General features: G+C 36.5%; 2 protein-coding genes across 7 annotated transcripts in view; one reads left to right on the top strand and one right to left on the bottom strand.

Moving 5' to 3' along the window:
* The window catches only part of LOC135221004 (AP-3 complex subunit sigma-1-like), a 100,915-nt gene extending 96,086 nt beyond the window's left edge, over positions 1–4,829 (top strand). For both annotated transcript variants that reach the window (XM_064258719.1, XM_064258720.1), the window contains one exon: positions 3,867–4,829. In XM_064258719.1, the coding sequence (XP_064114789.1) occupies positions 3,867–3,989 (123 nt within the window). In that variant the 3' untranslated portion in view covers positions 3,990–4,829. The remainder of the gene's footprint in view (positions 1–3,866) is intronic.
* A 9,368-nt stretch (positions 4,830–14,197) lies between these two features.
* Positions 14,198–23,344, bottom strand: part of LOC135221001 (glutamate dehydrogenase, mitochondrial-like) — a 452,434-nt gene continuing 443,287 nt past the window's right edge. For all 5 annotated transcript variants that reach the window (XM_064258716.1, XM_064258714.1, XM_064258712.1 and 2 more), the window contains exons 11-12: positions 18,027–18,089; positions 14,198–14,835 (exon numbers count right to left, since the gene is read on the bottom strand). In XM_064258716.1, the coding sequence (XP_064114786.1) occupies positions 14,716–14,835; positions 18,027–18,089 (183 nt within the window). In that variant the 3' untranslated portion in view covers positions 14,198–14,715. The remainder of the gene's footprint in view (positions 14,836–18,026; positions 18,090–23,344) is intronic.

Here is a 23,344-nt window from a genome sequence, read left to right as displayed (position 1 = left end):
AGATCTGGATTAAAGATGCTGTGTCGGCCATATCAAAAAAATCTTGAGATAGATTTTTCTGCTTTGTTGTTGAGCATGATACTGGAGGGAGTGATATAGGAGTGCAATAAAGATGGCTCTTAGGAGATGCTATTCAAAGGTGGCCTAGTATTAACAGCAGAATCAGGGGAAGAGGTTATAGAAATGTTCAAGTTGGAAGAGCAGAATGGGGAGGATTGATAATCAACAAGAGCACAAAAAGCCTTGGGAGGAAGGAAAGGGAAATGTACAGTTGAGATGAGTAACCAAGTGAATGTTGAAGAAAGATGTGGGTTAGCTCAATGCTGTGTACCAAGTGCAACAGTTGGTAACACAAAATATTCTCAGGATTACAAACTATTCTAAAATTATGAGACTTTTATGGCTCCTATATACATAATAAGAGCAAATGCAGATGGGGAAACAACCAGTACCATGTTATCAAAGAAAGATAAAATCTTAGAAGTGTAAGAATTTACATTACCTTGGGAACATACTGGGCTGTGAAGAAGTTTAGTGGGTAGTAAAAAAAAAAAAAAAAAAAAAAAAAGTAGCAACTGCCATGATGATGAAGTGGAAAGATATTGTTAAGACTACTGGTAATAAGATTTCCATAGTAGTAGATACAGCAGAGCCTTGAAACTAAGAAAAAATGATAAGTTTCCTCTTGCTCGGGCAAAAACAGAGATTGATAAAGAGTCAAGGTTGTGCATTCCAATTTCCATCAAGTTTCCCGTCTTCTTTCAACAGAGCTTTCCAGCTTCAACCTTTCTCTTGCATCAATTTGCTTAAAAAGTGATCTGGTTAAATGACAGTTGCACAAATGAAATATTGGTGTCAAGATATGTGTTCACAAAAGCATTTGATTTGTGAGCCTGTCATGTAATCAGATCACTTTTTAAGCAAATTGTGAAAGTAATGTTATTACCTGAATGGGAGGAAGACTACTCTATTATTTTGTCTTAAAAACAAGCTTCAAGTACCAATCATCTTACTAAAAAAATTTACTAAAGGCAGTGTATTTTTGTAATCAATGATTAAGATATTTCAGTTAAAAGAAGTGCTTTTCACCTCATATCAGACAAAGCAAAAATAAATCTGGCTCTCCTCTACAACTTGTGCATAGGTAAGTTCTGCATTCTATACAGTACTTAATAGCAAAATCCAGTTCAAGAAAATTAGTTTTAACAGAAACCTTCATTACAGACTATATTCATGATCTTTGAGTATTTGGGCCACTGCAGTTTTTTTATCTAACGGACAGAAGAGCATTAATAGTGCTACACATTTGTCAGCTGTATCTTCAGGTCCACTTTTTATTGAGTCAGTTCCTGTACTTTTCCATAAATGCTGGACAAACTAAGCTCTGTATTCTTTTTTAATTCATTTTAGTTATATTCTTATTTCATCCTTTTCACTTCAATTTTCCTTGTAGATGCTTAATACATAGTTAATTTATTGCATGACTTGGTACCTGGCCGCTCAGACCCAAGTGCTGTACAGTATTTTGTAAGCAGTCACCCATTGTGTTTCTTGGGAACAAAGCTTCTTGTGTAAAAGTTAGTAACAGTTTCAGTGTTTCCTAAATATTTATTTGGGTTTTTTGGAAATTTATGATTTTGCGGTGTTGTTAAATTAGGTTTGGCAGTAGTGGTAAAGTAATAAGTGGTTAGCTGGGTAACAATTCTGAAGTCATTTCCCATGTGCATTTGCCAACTTAGACTTTATTTTACAGTGGTCCCCCTTACAGTGGTCCCCCTCCCCCGTATTTGTGGGGGATGCATACTAGGAAACCCCCCCCACAAATAGTTGGAACCCTTATAAAAATGCTTAAAACCTCCTGTTTTGTTAGTTAAAACTCAATAAAAAACCCACTAAAAAATTTTATACCTGGTTTTCTTAATAGTTTTATCACAAAAAGTGCATTTCATGATGAAATTGATATAAAAAAAAAGGAATTTGTGGATACTTCTCATAGAAAAATACCGAGAATAGGCGAATTTTCCGCAAATAATGCGGGGAAATGTTCCAGAGAGAAATCCGCAAATGAGTGTCTGTGAATCTTGAGAACGCGAATACAGGGGATCCACTGTATTAATTTGTGGTTAATTAGCTCTGTGAAGGTGCAAAAGGTAAGTTTACCTTTTTTTTTACCCTTTCATACTTTGTGGTACCCTTCTGACTTGACACCTAGCATTTCAGACTGCTACAGAAAAACTAAGTCATATACCAGCTGAGGACCTGCTGTTCTTCTGTCTGTTGAAAAAAACACTGCAGTATCGGTAGACAAAATTCCGTAGTGTCTGGGATATTCTGAGACAATGTGGACTGGACATGAGTACAGGTAGTCCCTGGTTAACAACGGGGTTTCTGTTCCCGGCTGAGCACCAATAACTGGAACATTGCAGTAATTGTGGTAATAAATGACATTTATGACATCATAAGTGCCGATGAACCTCTTATGGGCACCAAAAATCACTTACCGATGCTGATAAACCACCTACTGACGCCAATAAACAGCTTACTGACACTGGACATAGCTTATTGGTTTCAAAAATCCGCTTAACAATGTCGTTGGCCAAACGTCATAAAATCAAAACAGCGTCAACTGATGTCACCAATAAGCAGGGACTGCCTGAGAGGGGTTTGTACTGTATTAAGAAATATATATACTTTAATAACAATAATGTTATTCATGGATAGTCCAGTGATTTACAGTAATGTCTTTTGACGTTTGATAATATTTTCAGTTTTAAATGTAAACAAAACCTCTTAGTTACTTTACAGCTCATAGATTTGCCTGAAGGATTTGTTTCAAAATGAAAACTGAAACAGAGAAGTTGGACAACTTGAAAGGAAGAGGCAAAATGAAGTAAATAAAAAGCAATATGCAGGAAGTACCATAATGTACTTGGAAACAAAGTGTTGCCTCAAAGAACCTTTAATACCTTTAGTACAGTGTGCCATGCAAGGCACATTTTAAGTGGTACGTTTACCTCCACTAGGTGCTTTTGGACAGAAACACAAGAAGATAATTATATTATGATACTCTATTCAAGTTATGTTTAAGTGTATACTTGGTCTACATTTACAAAGTGTATTTTCTTGGCCACTCACACAGTAAGGGTACTCATCACTATCTAATGATTAGGATGTGTTGTTTGTGACTAACACTAGCATTATTGATGTACAAGATTTATCAAATTCTGTTTGCACATTTTTTGCTCTTAAAACTGCCAATATGCTTTGCAGGAAGTTTTGTGTGAATTGTTTGTTGTGGAATAACTTTTAGTAGGTCCTGTATTTTACTTCTATGAAGTTCGATTTACTGTTTTGAAATAGAGTTGGTGTATGTAACAGTTTGTTTCCCGTGAATTTTTCATGCCAGTGATATAATGTAGGCATAGTTTTGTTGACATTTTAAGTGGTATAAGGCATTGGGATCTTTTCACGAAACTTTTCCTGTCGTTTCTTTCCTGAACTTATTTGTGCTGTTTGTTGCTTTAGTATACAAAACTTGAGTAAAGTTAGGATTTTATATTTGACAAACTTCAGAGAGCAATATGTAATTTATGAATTTTTATCTACATCATGCCCTACAGGTAATTTACTTTAATGGATTTAAAAAATTAAACCAAAAATTTTTGTGCTATTTTTCTGGTCATCTGTGTATTTACTTGACCTCATAATCATTATTAATTATGAATGCTAAAATTTTACGTCCTCTAATATGTACACCATTAAAACTTTTTTAGTATTTATTTTCCTTTTATTGTAGGGTAAGAACTGAAAGTCACAAGGAGTTTTCATTGTTGGTGCTCTCTAAGAAAATTCATTTTAATTTGCAGGCTGGTTTAGCTGCTGCTCCTGCCCGTGCTGTTTCAGCAGTTAAGAATATGAACCTGCCACAGCAGATAAAGGATATTAAGCTGCCTGATCTTCCAGCAGCTATCAAGGATCTGAAATTTTGACCTGAATTACAGCCATACAAAGAGAGTGTACATAAATATATATTTGCATTTTTGTCAGGTGTTTGTATTTTTAACAGTAAAGTTGAAGTCTGTTTCACAAAAACTTTTCTGACATTTAGTTATTACAATTTTGTAAAGTTTTATTATCTTATTTCTTCATATATATTTGTGTTAGTACAGATGTTTCAGTAACTGACAAAAAGAAATGGATGTTTTCATTCTCTGAAATATAACTTGTGATTATGTAACTTAATGGGGTGTTAGGTGCCTGTTCTTTCATTCAGCTAAAATCACTTTGATTTAGAACAGTACATAGGAAAATAAAAACCTTAAAGAGAAACTCCGCACTTAAATACTTTTTGAAACTGATACTGTTTATATTTATTGTACTTTTTCTCCATACAATTTTCTAATCTTTTAATACCAGTATTGTGCAATACACATAAAGACATTAAATTATCAAGTTAGATACATTATTTTGTATGAGAAACTCAGCCTTAGAATTTCAGATTTTTTTTCTACTTTGATAGACAAAGCATTAGTTTAACTTGGAAGAGATTGTCAGGAAAGTAATATTGTGACACTTTCTTTACAAAGTAGTTTGGCTTGTGACATAATATTTTTGGTTGATCAAAAAGACTTATTTTTTATTCAGTGTTAGTCTAGAACTGAGAAATGAAAGTGAAATCATGTTTCCCCAGTTTACATATGGCTTAAGTTATTAAAGAATCAGATTTCCTTACATCTTCCTTGTTATTGCCTAATCCAGTTGTGTGTTTTCCATTTTGAAAGGTATTTCAATTCTTATTTTCACAAAAAACATAAACATAAGTAATCTCAGGGTGTTTTGTTTTATTATCTTTTCCTCTGCATTATGTACAAAGAGAGTATGTACATACTTCTTCCTCTTACTTCTTCCTAATGAATTCCATATTCTTTTGGAAGCTTGAATTTAAAGTCAGTGGCATCTGTGGGCTTGTTCCCATATAAATAGGTTTCATATTCTGAATAATAATGTAATAAAAGTTGAAAATTATTTTAAAAATTCATATTTTCTCTCTATTGCTTTACTACTGTATAATCATTATTTAGTAAAAAGTTTGTGCAAAAAAATCTTGTATATGTAGAACAAATATTTGGTAAGTCATCAAATAAATGGAATTGTGCAGTTGACAAGTATTTCACCTCACTTAGGGCCATGTTTAAAAGTAAGCTAATTTAGTGGATACCTGATTGATTATTTCTTGTGAGTAATGCTAAGCTGGACACAAACATTCATGCAGTTGCAGTTTCACTTTGTTTCATTACAAAACTATTAAGCAGTACGTAGTAGCTTTTCACTAGACTCTTGCTCTTCTACCAATCTGAACTGCTTTGTTGTGGACAGAAAGAGAGCTGCTTTCTTTCTTGACAAGCCTATACAGTACATTCCAAGTTGAGGTCTATTCAGTCCAATCCCATGTTGTGCTCAGACCCTCCGACAGCAAATCCTGTCGTGATCGCCACTCTGATGATAAGACGATCAAAGAGGCCATGATGGCAGATATGCTATTGTTCTTAAGAGCAACATGATCTGATCTGAGCTGTGCTACTTCTAAGGATTCAAGTCACTCTTTAGTGGACGTGACCTATTCTACTTATAATTTGAGCTGCTATATTTCTAAGGACTGGATCTACTATGTACTATATTGGAAAGGACTGATCCAATGTAATTTAATTCATGACTAACAACCCAGGTTCTCCCATTCGGTATGATCTGTACTGCCTTTTTCAGGAGGATACAAGTTGTAGCTTTTTCCAAGGATTCATATTGTTCCAGAAGACAGGATTAGAGCAGCTCTTCAGCATGTACTAAGTGATAATTTGTATCTGTCATTTTTGGCATCCAGGGAGTCTTGGTATGGAAACTGAATTCAACCTCAGTTGTATTCTGAATTATAGTAAATAGAAACCCAGAATCCTTCACAAAATAGTATGTATTTATAATGGCAGTTTTTAACTATTTATAGTTCTAAAAATTATGATTTGTATTTTATAGTTTATGATTGTATAGTTAATTAATTCCAAATTACGTATAGCTGTTATTGTATTATTTTATATAATAGTGTGTTGAAAGTAATAATGGTATATAGAAATTCTGGATGACTGATTAACTTTGAAGTTGCTGACATTCATAAGTGTTAAACCAGGTAATTTATTTTAAATTCATCAGTCAATCAATACTCACATCAATGACTATTCCTTAGGAGAATTTTTTACATGGATATTTCATAACAAAGAAAATACCAGAAGTAAAAAAGTAATTAGTTAACTATGAAAATAGGATAAATTTTTAACCAATTTATATTTTTCATAGCTAACAAACCTTAGGTCTTAACAATAGGATAATCTTCTAGTGCCAGCTGGAAACCGGTTAAAAACAATCAAAGATTGTAAAGCATGTATTACGACTAGTGCACAATATGTTTTCTCTTAATGTTTACTTTGGCAATGGATTTTTTCTGTTTTGAAAATATGTATTGTAGCATTTACTTATAATTAATGTTATACACTGCTTGATTTCAACTTATTACATGTTCGCCTGTAACTGATTATACTTATGTAGATTGGATTTCATTACTTATCAGATGCACTCAAGTAAAAATTGAAATGTTTCCCCGAGTTGGTCATTCAGCATCTCTTATTTGCCATGTAAAGAAGCTGTGCTCTGTATTAATTCAGTATTTTTTGTGTTTTTGTTTTTACAAGTAAATTATGCATGGTTATTTTTCATTGTGTTAAAAGTTCTAACTACAGTGTACATTATAGTTTCACAATGTAATGCACTTGCAGTTCATTTGTAAGTGTATGCTTAAAAGTAAGTTTATATATTAGGAAATAGTATCACTATTTGTTCATCTGGCAATCACTTTCTTAGAAATTCATAGATGTTGGTTAAATAGAGTCTCTGAATTCAGGCGAAAATCCGACGTTAAGGCAGTCCCAAAGTTGAGGCAATGTTAGGCTGGGTACTGGTTTCTGAGCTCCCTCATGTAAGAAATAAGATTGTCACCACCCTTCCAGTGTGCAAGCCAACCTCAGGATTAAAGGTAAGACTTTCATCACTTTTCTTTTTTTTTCTTACTAATATTTTTTAAAGTCAAGATAATTAAGTCAGATTCAACATAAGTCGCACCTCAGGAACGGATCTCTGCCTTAACTAGGTGACTGGCTGTACACTGCTGTACTGCATTAGTTCTGTGTATCTTTACATGTATATGTGCACATAACCATTGGATGCTTTATCTCTCTACTCGACATAAATGCATCTCTGAAATATGAAAAACATTTATATATTTTGGCATCATACAAAAATCTTGAAATACATCATGTGATTAGTACCACCATATCAAGTCATTGTATACGTACTAGAAAATTTGATTGTTGCCATTTTGTTTGGTGGAGTATGTCAACTAATAAGGAAGCTGTAATTGAGTAATGTAGCCAGGGTGACAGCCAAAATTTCTTTATATGCCAAGTTACCAGTTTTGATCAACATTATAACCACAGCTCTTGTCCTGTGCCACCAGAAATTCATTTGGGGCTTTTTAGGATAATTATTGAAGTCACTCCTCTTTATGAAATGGTGAGTAGGTAAACTTTCGTCTAGAGGAAGTACTATTACAATATACATATGCATTTTTAAAATTTCAAAGATTGATATACTGTAATATACTATGTTATTTTTGAACCTAACAACAATAAAAATTGTGACCTCTAGGTAAACCTTAATTGCTAGAACCAGGCATAATGTTTAATATATCAAATTGAGTTCCCTTGTCAGAATAGGAGATTTTCTCTCATTTTAAAAGGTTCCCATTCTTGACATCAGGAATGATGGGCCAGGAAACAATAATAAATGATGTTCAGCTGTATGAGTGAGGTATTATTGTTTCTAAGGGAGCCCAGTTCACTAGTGCAAACTCCTGATGACAAAGCAGTCAAGGATCTCATCTTTGTCAGCATATGAATCATAGTTGTACTGGGTCCACTGAACTGAGGAGTTGATAGAAGCCTAAATACCTTAATCAGGGACCAGTTAATTGGAAGCCTTGCAGGAGCAGATCTTTGCAATACAAAAGACCGGATAAGTAAATGAACAATTTGTGTTAGAATCAATTCAAAATCTATAAAGCAAGGATTCTGACAATGCTGCCTTATATGCCATGCTTGTTGTAACAAAGGTACTTCATCTTCAAAAGGATATAAAGGAAAATGCAGTAGTATTTCAACAGAGATCTCAACTAGGCTACTGTTGTTACCATAATCTCCATACTGAATGGTATTGTTGCAGAGATGATGTCATAGTTCCTGCACTAGGTACCTAGCAATGTTGGGCAATTTTCACGGTATCCAAAATTCAAGAGTCCACGTGTGAAGGCCTCGGCTCAGAGAAGAGGATATGTAGACAACTTTCTCTCCTGCTGTCTGGGATAGAACAGCAGGACAGCAATGGAATAGAGTCCTTCACCCGTTGTTGAATCAATAGGAACCATGCCTATTCGGCCAGTTTGGGGCTATTATGTGGGTTTTTCGTGCTTGCCATTTTATCAACCATTTAGAATTACCCTGACTAGTCATTACAATAGTACGTACCTAAATAATGTAAAATCATCCATTCCTTCATTTAAGTTTACAAGTTAATAAAATTAATATTCGGTGGTAGATATTCACTGTTAAAAGTCTCCAGTTGATTGGGAAAAAGCTTGTAGCTCTGCATTTTTAGTAAAACCTTTGCTTATACTAAGTCAGGACTGACCGATAGTATTTTTTTTTTTTATTGGGGGGGGGGGGGGGGTTGCCATGTTAAGCAAAGCTTGTAAGTCCTTGTATTTATAGAAGAACCTTTGCCTTTGAGTCAGTCAGAACTGACTAATTATAGTTTTTCATGGGTTTTAGGTACTGGTAAATTAAGCAGTTTTTACTTTAATTAATAGTGAGAATCGGGTATTTGTTCTAAAATAGGTCTCATTTGCATTGTCTAACTTGGACTTTTTTTTAACATAATCAAGATTCATTTTTCATATTAATCTTCATTGTAATTTCTTTCACCTACTTTTGACATCATCTGTGAGGTCTACTGTTGCTGCAACCCTTATGATGTTCCCTGCCGCTATTCTGTTACTGCAGCACTTGCGGCATCACCTGCTGTTATTGTAGCCACTGGAGCCCCATAGGGGCTGTGTGTTAGTGCTGTAGGCGTTACTCAAGGTTCTTTGCGGCGTCCCTTTAGCCCTTAGCTGCAACCCCTTTCATTCCTTTTACTGCACTTCTATTCATATTCTTGTTCCATCTTACTTTTCACCCTCTCCAACAATTGTTTCAAGGTGTAACTGCGAGGTTTTCCTACTGTCATACCTTTCAAACCTTTTAATTGTCAATTTCTGTTTCAGCAATGAATGACTTCATAGGTCCTAACACTTGGCCTTGGGCCTACATTTTATATATTCTGTAGCTGCTGGGAGCAGTGTGTTTGAGTCTCCAATAGCAGTTTTCCTTCCAAGGATTCTTGCAACCTCTTCAGAGATGTAAATTTCTTCCATCACCACTTCTCCCTTTGACCTTGTGGGTGGAGGAATAGAAATGGAAGTCAAAGGCCACTTATAAAAAAGGGGCTTTGACTTTTGTGCAAGTGCTCTTCCTTTTTTGGCAGGGCAGGTATGAGCCATATGATTCTTGCCAATCCTGAGGGATAACCAAAGAAGGTCTGCTTATCCTGCAAGTGCTTGGTCTCAGGAATAACTTCATGGGGGCTCAGGACACCTGTCCCCAGCGTGCCTCAAGAGACAAGGTGTACATGTAACCCATTTGTTTGCCACATGCAAAGTTCTTGCACTGTATGTACTTAGAATATGGGTTAGGTTCCCACATAACTTGCTCCCATTGGGGATACAAAGGGAAAGCCAGTGCTACTTTCTTGCTTGGTATGTGCATGCCTTTTGGAGTATGCGCGATATCAAGCACTTTCTTCAAGGGATATTTTCTTAAGAGCTCTACCTCCTGCATCTTGCATGCACTTTACAGAACCTGTGCAACAGAGATTACCTGGGTTATCTTAGGCAAGTACCAGAGGTGATTTGGTTGTACAATTCCATATGCACCTGGTCTATGGACCAGTATACAGGGAACTCTTCCTTCTCTTCTTTTGTGGTAAAGCTGATTGAGACAACCTGGCCTATTCTCTATGCATGTGCTTGATCATCATGCCAATGATGGGTAGGTTCAAGGCATCCCTTTGTGAAGAAAATAACAAATTGTTAAAAAATTTGTATTATATTCATAACTAACAAACTTTCGATCTTAACAATAGAATAATCTTCTGGCACCAGCTGGAAATCGGTTAAAATCAAGCAAAGATTGTAATGCAAGGAGTCTGTGGCATCTGGCAACTCATGCGTATGAGAGGTGGAGGCTGGCTGCTAACCACACACGGAACTTCGTGACACACTGGTCTTTCTTCCATCCCATGATATGAGAGGGGTGGCTAGAGGCGGGCAATCAATGTTAAGACCTCAGGTTTGTTAGCTATGAAAAATACAAATTGATTAAAAATATGTCGTTTGTTCATACGCAAAGCAAACCTTCAGTCTTAACAATAGGATAGAGTTGTATTGGAGCGGACTGGGTATTCAGCCCACCTGACCATCCTTCCAAGAAGTTAGAGTTCTAAAGAAGGGGGTCAGAGCCCACGAGAGAATAGATAATGAGAATATCTAAAAACTCTGCCCTTTAGAATTAAACACAATGATACATGTCCAGCTTCATTGCATTCATGGAAGACCACGAGAGCTCCCAGCTATTTCAAGCAACAAACCATGTTGCCACAAGGGGTTTGTCACCACTCCTCCCTCCCCTTACTAGAGAGGAGTAAATGCTGCCGAGAATTAATTTCTCTACTGTATGGAATACAAAACCAAAAATGCCATGCAGTATGGCCACCGCACTCACTTGTATCAGACCAACTCCAGCGTATGATGTGTCTATTCAACCTGCCCATAGGAAGGCGAAAGGTAAAAAGAGAAAGGAGACCAGCCAACTTACTGCCACCACCGGACCCAAGGAAAAAGTGTCCAAGGACCTGTGGGCAACATCCTTCAAGTAAAAAGAAGTGAAAGTGGTTTGTCAAAGCCAGGAACTAGCATTCAAAATCCTATGAACAGACAAGTTCTTTGTAAAAGCCAGAGAGGAACCCATTCCTCCGATGTTGGACCCGCATGCACAGCATCAGTGACAGAACTTGAAGGTGAGGAGTATACCTGTTTAATCACCTCACAAAGCCATCAAGATTTCCCAGGAAGAAGAGGGAAAAGCATAGGACCAACCCCATGGCAGCCCTTTAGCCTTTGACAGTAGACGGGTAGACCTTTCTTGCTCTGAGAAAGCGCAGTTAATTTGCTATTCACTGAACAGAAGTTCCAAGTAGAGAGAAACCCCTTCAACGACACCAATCACGGTAGATGTCCCACTTACCCTGGTAAACGGCTGACAAAGAAGGTTGTGCCAAGGGGGAATTTCTCTTGGCACTGCTGACAGAGGAGACAGAAGGTCTGGGACCACTGGCTGGGGCTCATGGAACTCAATGCAAATCTGTTCAGGACCTGACGGATCAGGCAGAATGGAGGGAAGGCATACACCTCAAGATTGTTCCAAGGGTGCTTTAGAGCGTCCTCCGCCAAGATGGCAGGATCCAGGACCATGGAGAAGTAGACTTCCAGCTTCCTGTTGAAGCAGGTGGTAACGAGATCTAATATGGGTCTTCCCCACAGGTGAAACAGCCTTTCCCTTATGTCCTGATGCAGAGAATGCTCCGTACCCAGGACTTTACTCCCACAACATAGTTTGTCAATCGCCCATTGGTGCATCTTGACTGTTAACGAGAGGAGCTGGTGAGACACCAGCCACGCCCCTGCTTGTTCACATAGGCCACCTTCCACCCACTTTTGGAACTCCTTCAGAACTAGGAAAGCTACTTTCAACTCCAACACGATGTGAAGCAGCTTGTCATCTGCACCCCATACACCTGAGAAGCTCTTAAGCGATGAGAGGCTCAAACTTCAGTGGATGCATCCGAGCATGGGCCCAAGTCGAAACCAGGGTAAAGACCCTTGTGAATGCTTGCTCTCAAAAGTTAAAGTGAAGGACTCCCTGAACGAAGGGTGAATTAGGATCTCGAAGCAAGTGTCCTTCAAGGCTATTGACAGCATGAAGTCGTTCTGCCTTACTGCTGCCAAACCATCTGGGGCATCTCCATTCTGAATCTTGTCTTCCTGACAAGTGGTTCAGCATGGAAAGATCTTTCACTGGTCTCCAATCACCCATAGCCTTTGGCTCCAGGAAGATCTGATGGTAGAACCCTGGTAAAGGACGATCTTCCATCACTGTGCCCTTGTCCAACATCTTAAGACACTTCCACCCTGAGAGCTTTGGAGAGCCTTAACGATAAGTCACGTCACATTGAGGAGAGGAAGATCCAAGTGAGGGGAGGAAAGTTGGAAGGTAGTACGTCAATACCCAACCCAAAGGACATCTACTAACCACTTCACCAATCAGTGGTATTGCTATTTGGCCCAATGGTCTGCCAAGCATCCCCCCACCTACGGCATTGGGTAGGGAGTGGTGTCCTCTTTATTGATAACCCACTGCCTCTTCCCCTAACCCCCCTTCCTGGCTTGGAGGAGCGAGGCCAAAAGGGACACTGCTGCTGTTGCTTCGACTTTGAAGGATCTGTAGGTGGATTTCTCATACAAGGGATAAGACTTCCACCTAGCAAGCATGTCCAGGGACAAGGAGGATGAAGAGCAGCTTGATTATGACAACAATGAAAAGGATGAAGATGTAGTTTTTTTCCTTTATCCCTGGAACACCTTGCTCATCTTCCAAACTGAAGGGAAAGTTTAGAACTGTCAATGTCAAAACATCTGCCAAAGGGTCACAGGTACTGGAAGAGCTACTCCAACCAAATGATACCCTTCCTTGCAGTGGACATAGAAACTATGGGGACTATACAAATGAAGAAAACAATAGCTGTCAGGAGGCGGCTAAGCCTTAGAATAGGCTAGTTCTTTTACACTATGTACTCTTCTGACAACAACTGCCGAGTTTCACACAATGAAATGTCCCGTCAAGCCCAATATGAAAAGGTTTGTTACATTTTGGTTAAGAAAAGAAAAGAACTGGAGGGTCTAGCATTGTCAGAAGCCAACAAATGCCTGTCCTCTCTCCTCTTCCACCTTTCTACCCAAACTTTTCTACTAGGGAAAGGACTAGGTTGCACATCGCAGGGTAAAGATATGTTACACAATCTTTACTCCCTACAAAATGACCAATACTTATGTGAGCGCCTCAGTGGCGTGATTGGTATGGTCTGGCCTGCCACCTCAATGGCCATGAATTTGATTCTCGGGCATTCCACAGAGGAGTTAAGAGATTTATATTTCTGGTGACAGAAGTTCATTCTCAACGTGGTTCGGCAGTCACGTAAAGCTGTTGGTCCCATTGCTGAATAACCACTGGTTCCATGCAACGTAAAAACACCAAACATAGAAACAAACAAACAAAATACTTATGCGGGTCTAAGTCCCCTGTAATGGTCAACGTGTTTCTTCTCCTTAATGAAATGAGAAACAGTGACAATATACTATTAAATTAAGGAGAAACAGAGGACAGAATATACTATCAAGAAGTAAATGGCACAAAAAAAAAATGGTGACAAATACTTATTCACTCCAACAAGCACATGGAGTAAGCAAGAAGCATGTCCTCATTGCTACATGGTTGAAGATGGCTATGCACAACGAGCACATGGAGAAAGCAGGAAACATGTCCTCTATGCAAGATGACTAGTGCGCCCAGGTGAGTGAGGGGTATTACACCACTCATCCTCCCATAACCGCCAGCTGACTATAGTGTTACTAGGTTCAATGACTGCACCAACTTTGACGAAAGGATACTAATAGTGTCAAAATTGATGGTTATACCCCTGTAGGAACAAGATGTTACATTACGTAATTATATAGATCTAACATTTATTACATTTATGCACAAAAGTTTAGTATGATGAGACAAACTGTAAAGAAAACCTTTAATTATAATTTTATATACATGTATTTGGTACTGAATTAGTTGCATAATTGAGATGTCACATTGTTAGTTGGAAAATGAAATCACAGTGAAGGTTTTCCCAATATTTATTGGGTATTTTTGATAATAAAATAAACATTGCAAGTCACCTTGCTTTACAAAACACAAAAAGAATTTTTTTAACATCAAAATGTATTGATATTACTATACAGACTAACAATTTCGTAACATGCCTGTATGTTTCACATCATAACCAGAAATTCAATTCAAATTACTACACTGCATCATGAAAAATTTAATATATAAAGGTAATTAACCAGACACTATTAAAAAACCATGAAAATTTTCTTTAATCTACAAACAGAATTACTAATAGATGTCTGGGGAATTTCCTTATAGTACAAATATGAAAATATAACAAACCTTCCCCTTACCTAATATAAAAGCCTCCACTTTCTTTCCAGGTTTGACACTAGTTAACTTTACTTGAAGTAAAGCCAAGTTATGCATAACAGTAGTCAAAAGATCTAAAATTGGCAATATCTCTCATATTCTAACATGTACACTTTCAGACTTAGGATCATCCTGGATTATCTCTAAACCACATTTAAGTGAAAGTAAGGCCAGCAGAACTATAGGTGTTGAAGATCTTCTCAATAGCATTGACGTAAGCAGCTGTGCGCAAATCAATTCCCAAGTTGTACTTGATTGCAGTTCTCATGATGGCCTGTAAAATTATCAATCAATAACAGTAATCAATTCTTAAGTAGTTTTTGTTTTAAAAAGACAACTCCTTCAGTTTAATTTTAAAGAGACTAAACAGATCCAAATTTAATGACAACCCAAGCTGTTCATCTCAGTGGTTTTGGGGGGAGTACTGCATGTGCCCTGTAGGACATTATACAGTACTACAGGACATTATACAGTACTACAGCCAAGTTTTTAATTGTCTATCTTCCTAATTAGCAGAACAGTTTGTGCAATTTTTTCATATGGCGATGGAATTTTGAAAATGGGGGTAGTAACAGTGAAACCTTTAAGTCTACAATTGATGACAGAAGTATATTGATACAAATGAAAATATGCGATCATGTAATTCTATTGATTACTGCAAGAAAATATATAAATGAAAATACCACAGTATACCATGTTACCATGTTCTAGATAGCTTCTCACCTTAGGGTTCATCAAAAATGGCAAGGAATAGACATGCTGGCTGGCATCTGTTACCCAAAATACTTAGTACATACATGCTCATCAGGCAATTGGAGAGCAGATATACCTAGCAACCAAAGGTAAAGGCAGTATTCTTTAGAACAGACCTTAGTAATTCCATAACATTGCACTGAACTTCTTTTAATCAGAGTGAAGCAGTATCAAGGAGGAGCAATATAGCTATAATACCTTTGCCCTTTCAACCAAGTCACCTCTTACAGTTCTGCAATAAATCCAAGAGATCATCTTCAAAGGCCGAGTAGAGAAGTATTCCTTCAAGGGTACTAACCACAGAATATGGGTGCTAGCAATTTCATTATGAATTGGTTTACCCAGAATCTGAATATGACCCAGAATCTGAATATGGTTTTAAAAGATGATTGAGTAATACCGTAGAAAGCAAGTTGGACAACCAAGAGGAAGGTTTACTAAAAGTAAACTGAAACCTCCAAGAGGGAAGCAAGGATATCCTAACAGCAAGTTGACTTCAGACCTTCGAGGGGTCTCAAAATGTCTACCTTAAAAGTGAAATGCTTACCTTGAAAATGTTAATAGTACTATATTAGATTGATAATTATGACACTCTTTGGACTTATCACAATAAAGTGACTGACTGTTCTTAATGCTTTAATAACAACAGGAAATAAAGTTACATGACAATGCAATGCAACAGCTGGAAAAATTAATTCAGTTTTAAAGAAGTACCTTTTCACAAATCCATCAACTCCTCCAATAAACAATGTGAATCCCACATAAAAATTTTATTCATGGAAATTATTGCAGACATCCTTTGAATGATCAAAAGCCAACTTGACAAAAACACCAGCTCCAAGGACTTGAGTTGTGTGCAAAAGAACCTGGCTATAAGAGCATCAATATGTCCATCGAAGTATAAGCCTCTCCACAGGAATCCTGAAGGACAATGCCTCTCATCAGAATCTCAAAAGGACAATGCCTCTCAACAGAATCTCAAAGGACAATGCCTCTCAACAGAATCTCAAAGGACAATGCTTCTCAACAGAATCTCAAAGGACAATGCTTCTCAACAGAATCTCAAAGGACAATGCTTCTCAACAGAATCTCAAAGGACAATGCTTCTCAACAGAATCTCAAAGGACAATGCCTCTCAACAGAATCCTCAAAGGGCAATAAGATTATTTTAAAGAAACTTATTACACAGAAAAATTACAAAAATAACTGGAAAAATATACCCATTTCATATCTCCAAACACATCCAAAATCTGCAGTAGCGAAGTTGTGAAGGAATCTCATCATCCAAACAAAAGGCTAGAATTGTGAAGTCTTAGGCTGCGTCCACACAATCAAACTTTGTTAAATGTGACGTCAGAAGCAGAGAAACGACAGGCAAAATTTTGACTTTGCCCACTCCCACAGTTTCTCCACTTTCGACACCAAATTCACATTGAACAAAGTTCAATTGTGTGGAGGCAGCCTTAGTAGAAACCTGCTACGATATAAATTCTCACTGAATTGTCCAGCAACAACAGCCTGGGAACCAAAACTTCATGAAAGCCATCAAAGAATAGTCCTACCAAATGGCAACCAAAATGAAAGGGTTTCCTCTTTTGACAACAAAAACAAAAGTTGGGTGATAAAAGCTATCAGGATTAATATTATAAAGTTCAAGCTTTCGGGGGAAAAAAAAAAAAAAAAAAAAAAAAAAAAAAAAAAAAAAAAAAAAAAAAAAAAAAAAAGGCTTCCTTTGTATGAAGAAAGCTTTGACCTAAGTTTACATCATACCAAGGTTGAGCTTAGGGGCCTTAAGGGGAGGAGAGAGAGAGAGAGAGGAAAAAAAAAAAAAAGTTATAATTGCCCAAAAATGTTAACAAGACCTTGCTAGTAATTTTATTGTAAAAAAACCTATTTTTGCTTTAAAGTAATACAAGACCATCACCACCTTCACCAAACAAGCTGCTTGACAAAAAAAACCTGACTTCTACCAATGTCTTTTTGCCTTCAAACAAAACCAAGTGTTTTGGTGAGAGAACACATTCCCCAGATTATCACAGAAAAACACACCTCTCGATTTACGGATTAAGCATTGATTATTATTGCCCAGAACAGCAAAATTCAACATTAGTAAAGAATAGGTTTTGAATTTCTTAAAACTGATGCATCCTTTTGTCTTTCATTAAACTCTTAATTGACATGAAGCAGCCTTCACACGAAAGAAAATTTCATGGGGAGGAATGCATGAGAAACCTCTCTACAGGGTAGCACAAGATAAACCAATATTCATATGTACTACACTGAATTGAGTAAAAGTGGTGTCCCATATCTTTTAGGCAATCTTGGATGCTGCCAATAACAGCAACCACCTTTAAGGAGCTCTTGTCAACACAGACATAATTGTTTCTACTGTCAACAGGAATTTTCCTTAATTCCAGTTTAATGGCAATGTTCTGAGCAAACTCAAGAGGGTAAAACGTATAAATATTTCAGAAAATATGCCCAATAGAAAACACCTTGGAATTATTCGCTGATCAGCAAGTTATTTAGAATGGTCATTAAAGCTTTCCTGCTTTCCTTGTACAAATATCTGTTGAAGGTGCCCTGTAATTGAAAGTAAACCTGCTACCATAAAAAAATTTCCATAAATACTACCTTCACAAGGTTTTGGTAGCAAACCAACATTATATCTTACAAACTAAAAATGTTTTTGTAAAATTCACGAAAACTTACTCGTGCTGAGCGCTCCATGGTATAATCAAGACCAGAGTGGACAATATCTTTTTCAGAAGCACCCTGAAATATATGGGGATATTATTAAACCATTGAAAAAGTAAATTAAAGGAAAATTATTTATATATACAGCATGTTTATACAACATAGAAAGGAATTATGTTAGGTCAACAGCTTAAAATAATACAAAGAACAGCTATTACCTGGTGGATTACTACGTGTTTGATACAATAAAACACCTATAGAAAAATACAAGCCATCTAGTAAGAAGGAATCATGCAAACCCATTCAGAAAAATAAAATTTTTGAAAATATACTCTTAAATAAGTGGACTTGAACAATTTAAAAACTAAAAATATCCATAAAAGATCACAGATCCCATTCAAAAGTAAAATACACAAATAATAACAGATCTACAAAAGATGCTGTAAATTTAAGAAAAATGCAAATTATCAATAACCAATATATATTTTTTGAGGAATTTTTTCAACTATACTTCAAAATGTCATTAAAAACTAAATTTAATTCTAATAAACAGTACATACTGCATTTTGTCAAATAACTATCTGAAATACATAAACAGCACCCAGCACTGGAGTAATGTACACATGGTTTTGACTAGTCTCATTCCTATAAAACATTCATTTATTTCTATTGCAGCCCTTATTCAATGAGTCCTTGCAATTTTATGAACTTAAACAATGTTTGCTTAAAGAAAACAAGGGGGGGGGTGACCATTCAAGCTTTGTATTTCCTTTAGTGAACAGTTGGTTAACTAATCAAACCAAGATATTCCACTGCAAGTTATGCCCTAAGCTTAGTTGTTCCTCCATTTCAAAATGCAAGGTACATGCTAAGGTGCTTTACTGATAGGTCTACAATAATGATGTTATTCGACTGAAATGCTACCAAAACATTTTTGTATGTACAGTTGGAATAAGGTTATAGATAGACTAACATATGTCAGATATTGGAAACTGCCTAATCGAGCCTTTTTAAGAGTTGCCCCTCCCCCATCCTGCCTCTTCACGCCTATCTCCAAGAGTTTATGTATAAAATTCACTGACCACTTACAATCTACATGTCAAAATAATTATCATCATTTATGGTTGTGAAATTTATCTATTAAATTCCAATTGTTCTGGTTACTACTGAATTTAGTAAAAAGGTTACAACACTAGTTTCAGATGCATAATATATTAACTTATTTTCAAAGCCTTATTTCAGCTAAAAATGTCTTAAATTCTCCTATAGACACTGGCTTCCTTCCCAGAAGAGATGTCAAAATATTAAAAGATTACTCCCAAAAATAATTCTTACTACTTAACAAATAAATTAGAATAACTCCAAATATCAAATATGACTGAAAATTTCAAAATAAAGCCATAAAGAAATTTACAGCATCTTCATGATACACAACAGAAAATAATAACTAAATTCTTACAGACATAAGTTTATATTGTTTTCTAACCTGAATAACTTACTCAAGATAGTGTATAATTACAAAGATAGAAGACAAATACATGCAATTCTGATTTTAAGGTGAAGAATCCTTAAGCTCTTCAAGAAATGCAAGGTATGTGCAAAATTATAGGAAGTCCTTAAAATTATACATGCATGCATACCAGTATTCTTAAAAAACAAATCATACATTCAATGAAATAAAAAAAAAATCATTTAACACTTTCGACCAAAGCATTAATGTATGCCTTTCACAACATCACTTCTAAGCCTCAAACACACCAATTCATCCAGTTATGCTAATTTCTCCATGCTTCTTTCCATTTCAATAAAACATTACTGCTTCTGTGAATATTTCTTACTGTGCAATATGTTCAAGAACTTTGCTTACTAAATATTCCAGTTGTATAAAGATAACCAGCCATGCTACTGAAACATACCATCATCATTTGCAATATACTACTATAGTTGTCCCTCCAAATACATTTTTATAACTACAGTTTGATTTTCAACAACAGTCAAATGGAATATATTTTTGAGCTATGTGTTATTTGAAAAAATTACAGATCACTTGCGTAGGGTAAAAATTAAAAATAAACTTATTAGGCCATAAAGGCTTAAAATATATGTGTATATTAGTCAATTTCATTAATAGTATGCAGTCCAGTATACAGTTTACACATTAATTGTAATGACTTGGAAAAAGTCACAAATTCACTAACTGCATACGTCATCCCCTGTACATATTGTTTTGTTTGGTTAGAGCTGCAGGTAATGCACATAGGGCTGAAAATGCATGGAAACTTTAAATCATATTGCAAATGTGTACTACTTAACTTCATACTTAAATAACATGAATACTTACAAGATCTATGAAAAATTAAGAACTTTAAGAAAATGATAGTATATGTAGTCCCTTTTCTTTTTATCATTTCTCACCTTAGCTGGAACTTGGTGTCCAAAGGGTCCTTAGCATTACAATAATATACAATACATAACATTACATGGGTAAAGAGGTGATGGTAAAGCTGCTTACAATCATTAGCACACCAAGAGGAGGGCATTAAAGGGAAAGAGGGGCTACACTGGGATAAGCTGTTTTTTTGAGAGCTTTCACAAAGTTTTTAGGCTTAAAAGCCTCCATGTCACAAACGTTGCTATGTTTACTATTTATGAATAGCTAAGTAATGGCAATGAATAATCCTAATGGGTTCCGGCGCTTGGTCTTCAAGACCTAAATTTCATAATCAATAGTGGAGTATACTGTGGGGGGGGTATGGGCCAAGGAGTCTATGGGTGGGATGGTGGCTAGTAAAGCTGATTTGGAATACCAGAAAATTCAAAAAATTTAACAGATTACATACGTAGTAATAATGTATTGATATATATTGGCTGTGTTATATCTGTCCATCAGTGTCTCAGTCTGTGGGCATGTGTACATGCCCTGTATGTGTGTATATGTGTAAGTGTTTACATAATAAAAATATGGAATGTTAGTCCATATATATAAAAGTCTAAAACTAAAGAGGTCAACCAGATTGCTTGCAGGAATGTGATCAGACTAGAGACGCTAAAGATGACGTATACAATAAGTATGTAGGCTAAGATAACATGCCGTCACCTGTAGTCATTCAATTGTTTATAAACATTAGTCCAAGCTCCCTGCTTGAGACAACTACCCCGACCTATTATTCAAACGGCCTACGTGATCTGTAGCGTGTCTCATTCGATTGTATGTTCATATGTTCGAACTACTGTCTGTTCCTTCATAACTTGTAACAGAGATGGTAGACAGGCAGAACAGAGTTAGCTATCGTCATTAGAAGACCTGTACCTCTTTACCTAAGCTTTATCATGTAGAGGAATAGGATTAGCCATCATCATTGGCAGAAGCGATCAAGCTATCGTCATAGAAGACTTGTACGATCATACCTGATCTTCATCATGTAAAACTTCAGAAGAATATACTATTTTTATACCTTGTGTTTTCTACAAGAACCTCACCGAACCATGAGTTTAACACATCGTCGTAAAGATAATACCGACTTCGTAAGTGATCTACAAAACCCCAGACACTCCATTGAAGATGGAAGTGCAATACCAACCGACTTAGCGTATAGATTATCGCTAGTCTAACATTACCTCATAGGGCGCCTTATCATACAAGGCACAAGCCCTAATATATGTACACGTATGAATCACCAACCAAGGCAATCATGCATTAGCTGAAATCTTGAGTTGACAGGTAATTCTGTATTTTGTGTTGTTAAAAAGCATAAACAGTAATCTGACGTGACAATAGATTTCACTGACAAAATCGCCGTTTATATCTACAGTTTTTTTATATCTGGAAATATCCAAAATCTTGGCAGGCCTTTGATGTATTAATCTAAATGAACATAAGATTACCAAATCACCAATGGTTCCCCAACAAAATTAAGAGCAAGACCACTGATCTTGATAAAGGTGGAAATAACCACACCAAGAGGCTAGGGGATTTCTTAACTCTTGCTTTTGAGACCTGGGGACTTCCTACACTGCAAGGCAATGGGACAAAAGAGCTCAAGGCAGCTACCTAGGTTGGGATACTAATTCTAGGGAGAAGGAAAGCATCCAAGACTTATTAATGAGGGCCCAGATGCAAAATCTGTATATATGATACTTGGATGCTAGTCAGACTAGTGCCATATGCAACAATTGCTTCACACTGCCCACAACAATAACATTGCAGGGACATACTACCACAGAAGCATAATCATAAAACCCTCCTTTTTCTGATAAGAGACGTCAAAAGTGCTGAAGCAGTCTCTCAGAGGAAACGGGCAAGTTAACCCTACATCAAGCCAAAAGTCTTTGGATATTGTTTTAAAGAAAACATCTATCAAAGCATAAACCACCCTAATTAAAGTTCTATCAGTTAATAAGACAACAACAGATTATCTTAGTAGCATTAGGGTAGCCAACACATTCATGCTTGAATGCCAATATTTTCACAGCAAGTTGGATTACATAGGTAGAGTCCAATGGAGGAACCAGTTATGTTATACATACGGCACATAGTGTAAACCTAACCAACAAAATTGCTGACATAACCATTCAGACTTGGCCCTCTGCATTGAGTAAGCATTGTTCGTTCAGTTTAGGGAGTTTAACAGTATGAGTAAAACTCATACCACAGATTGATTTTCAAGTGTCCTGTTATCTGGCAATACCTGAAAAACTTTAGTCAATCTGGGAAGTAAGCATGAAGAACTTACCCATCCAATTATGAAAATGAAACTACATGAGCAGAGGAGTCCTGCTAACAAAGCACAATATCCAGTTCTTTTTAATCAATAGCCCAAATTATAGAGTTGAGACTGAAGGACTGCTTAAGGTACAATATAATGCAATATCAACCCCATACCTCAAAATGAGGGAAGAGCTCAGCAAAAACACACAGCACATTTCAAGCCACTCAAAGAGTCCCAAAATCTGCAACATAAAAACCTAAACTGATCTGATTCAAGTACATTTGGCCAATGAAGTGAATTCATGTAAGGAGAGAGAGAGAGAGAGAGAGAGAGAGAGAGAGAGAGAGAGAGAGAGAGAGAGAGAGAGAGAGAGAGAGAGAGAGAGAGAGAGAGAGAGAAAAAAAAAAATAGAGTAAACTTCAACTTGAGTTCAGGGCAGCATCTTTGCAAGTAAGCCTACCCTACTCAGAAAAAAAATTACATTTTTATGAAAAAGTTAGTTTTATTTAAAGTAATTACAGCTATATTTTCAACTTGCAAAACAGCTTAAACGTTAAAATTCGCCCACTTTCGGTGGAAAGCGAGGAACAACTCGGCAAAGAGCTTCAATTTGATTGTTCCCCT

The sequence above is a fragment of the Macrobrachium nipponense genome, chromosome 2 (genome assembly GCF_015104395.2).
Source record: "Macrobrachium nipponense isolate FS-2020 chromosome 2, ASM1510439v2, whole genome shotgun sequence".
Lineage (NCBI taxonomy): Eukaryota > Metazoa > Arthropoda > Malacostraca > Decapoda > Palaemonidae > Macrobrachium > Macrobrachium nipponense.
The sequence above is the reverse complement of the archived record's forward strand: the minus strand, read 5'-3'. Positions and strand labels throughout refer to the sequence as shown.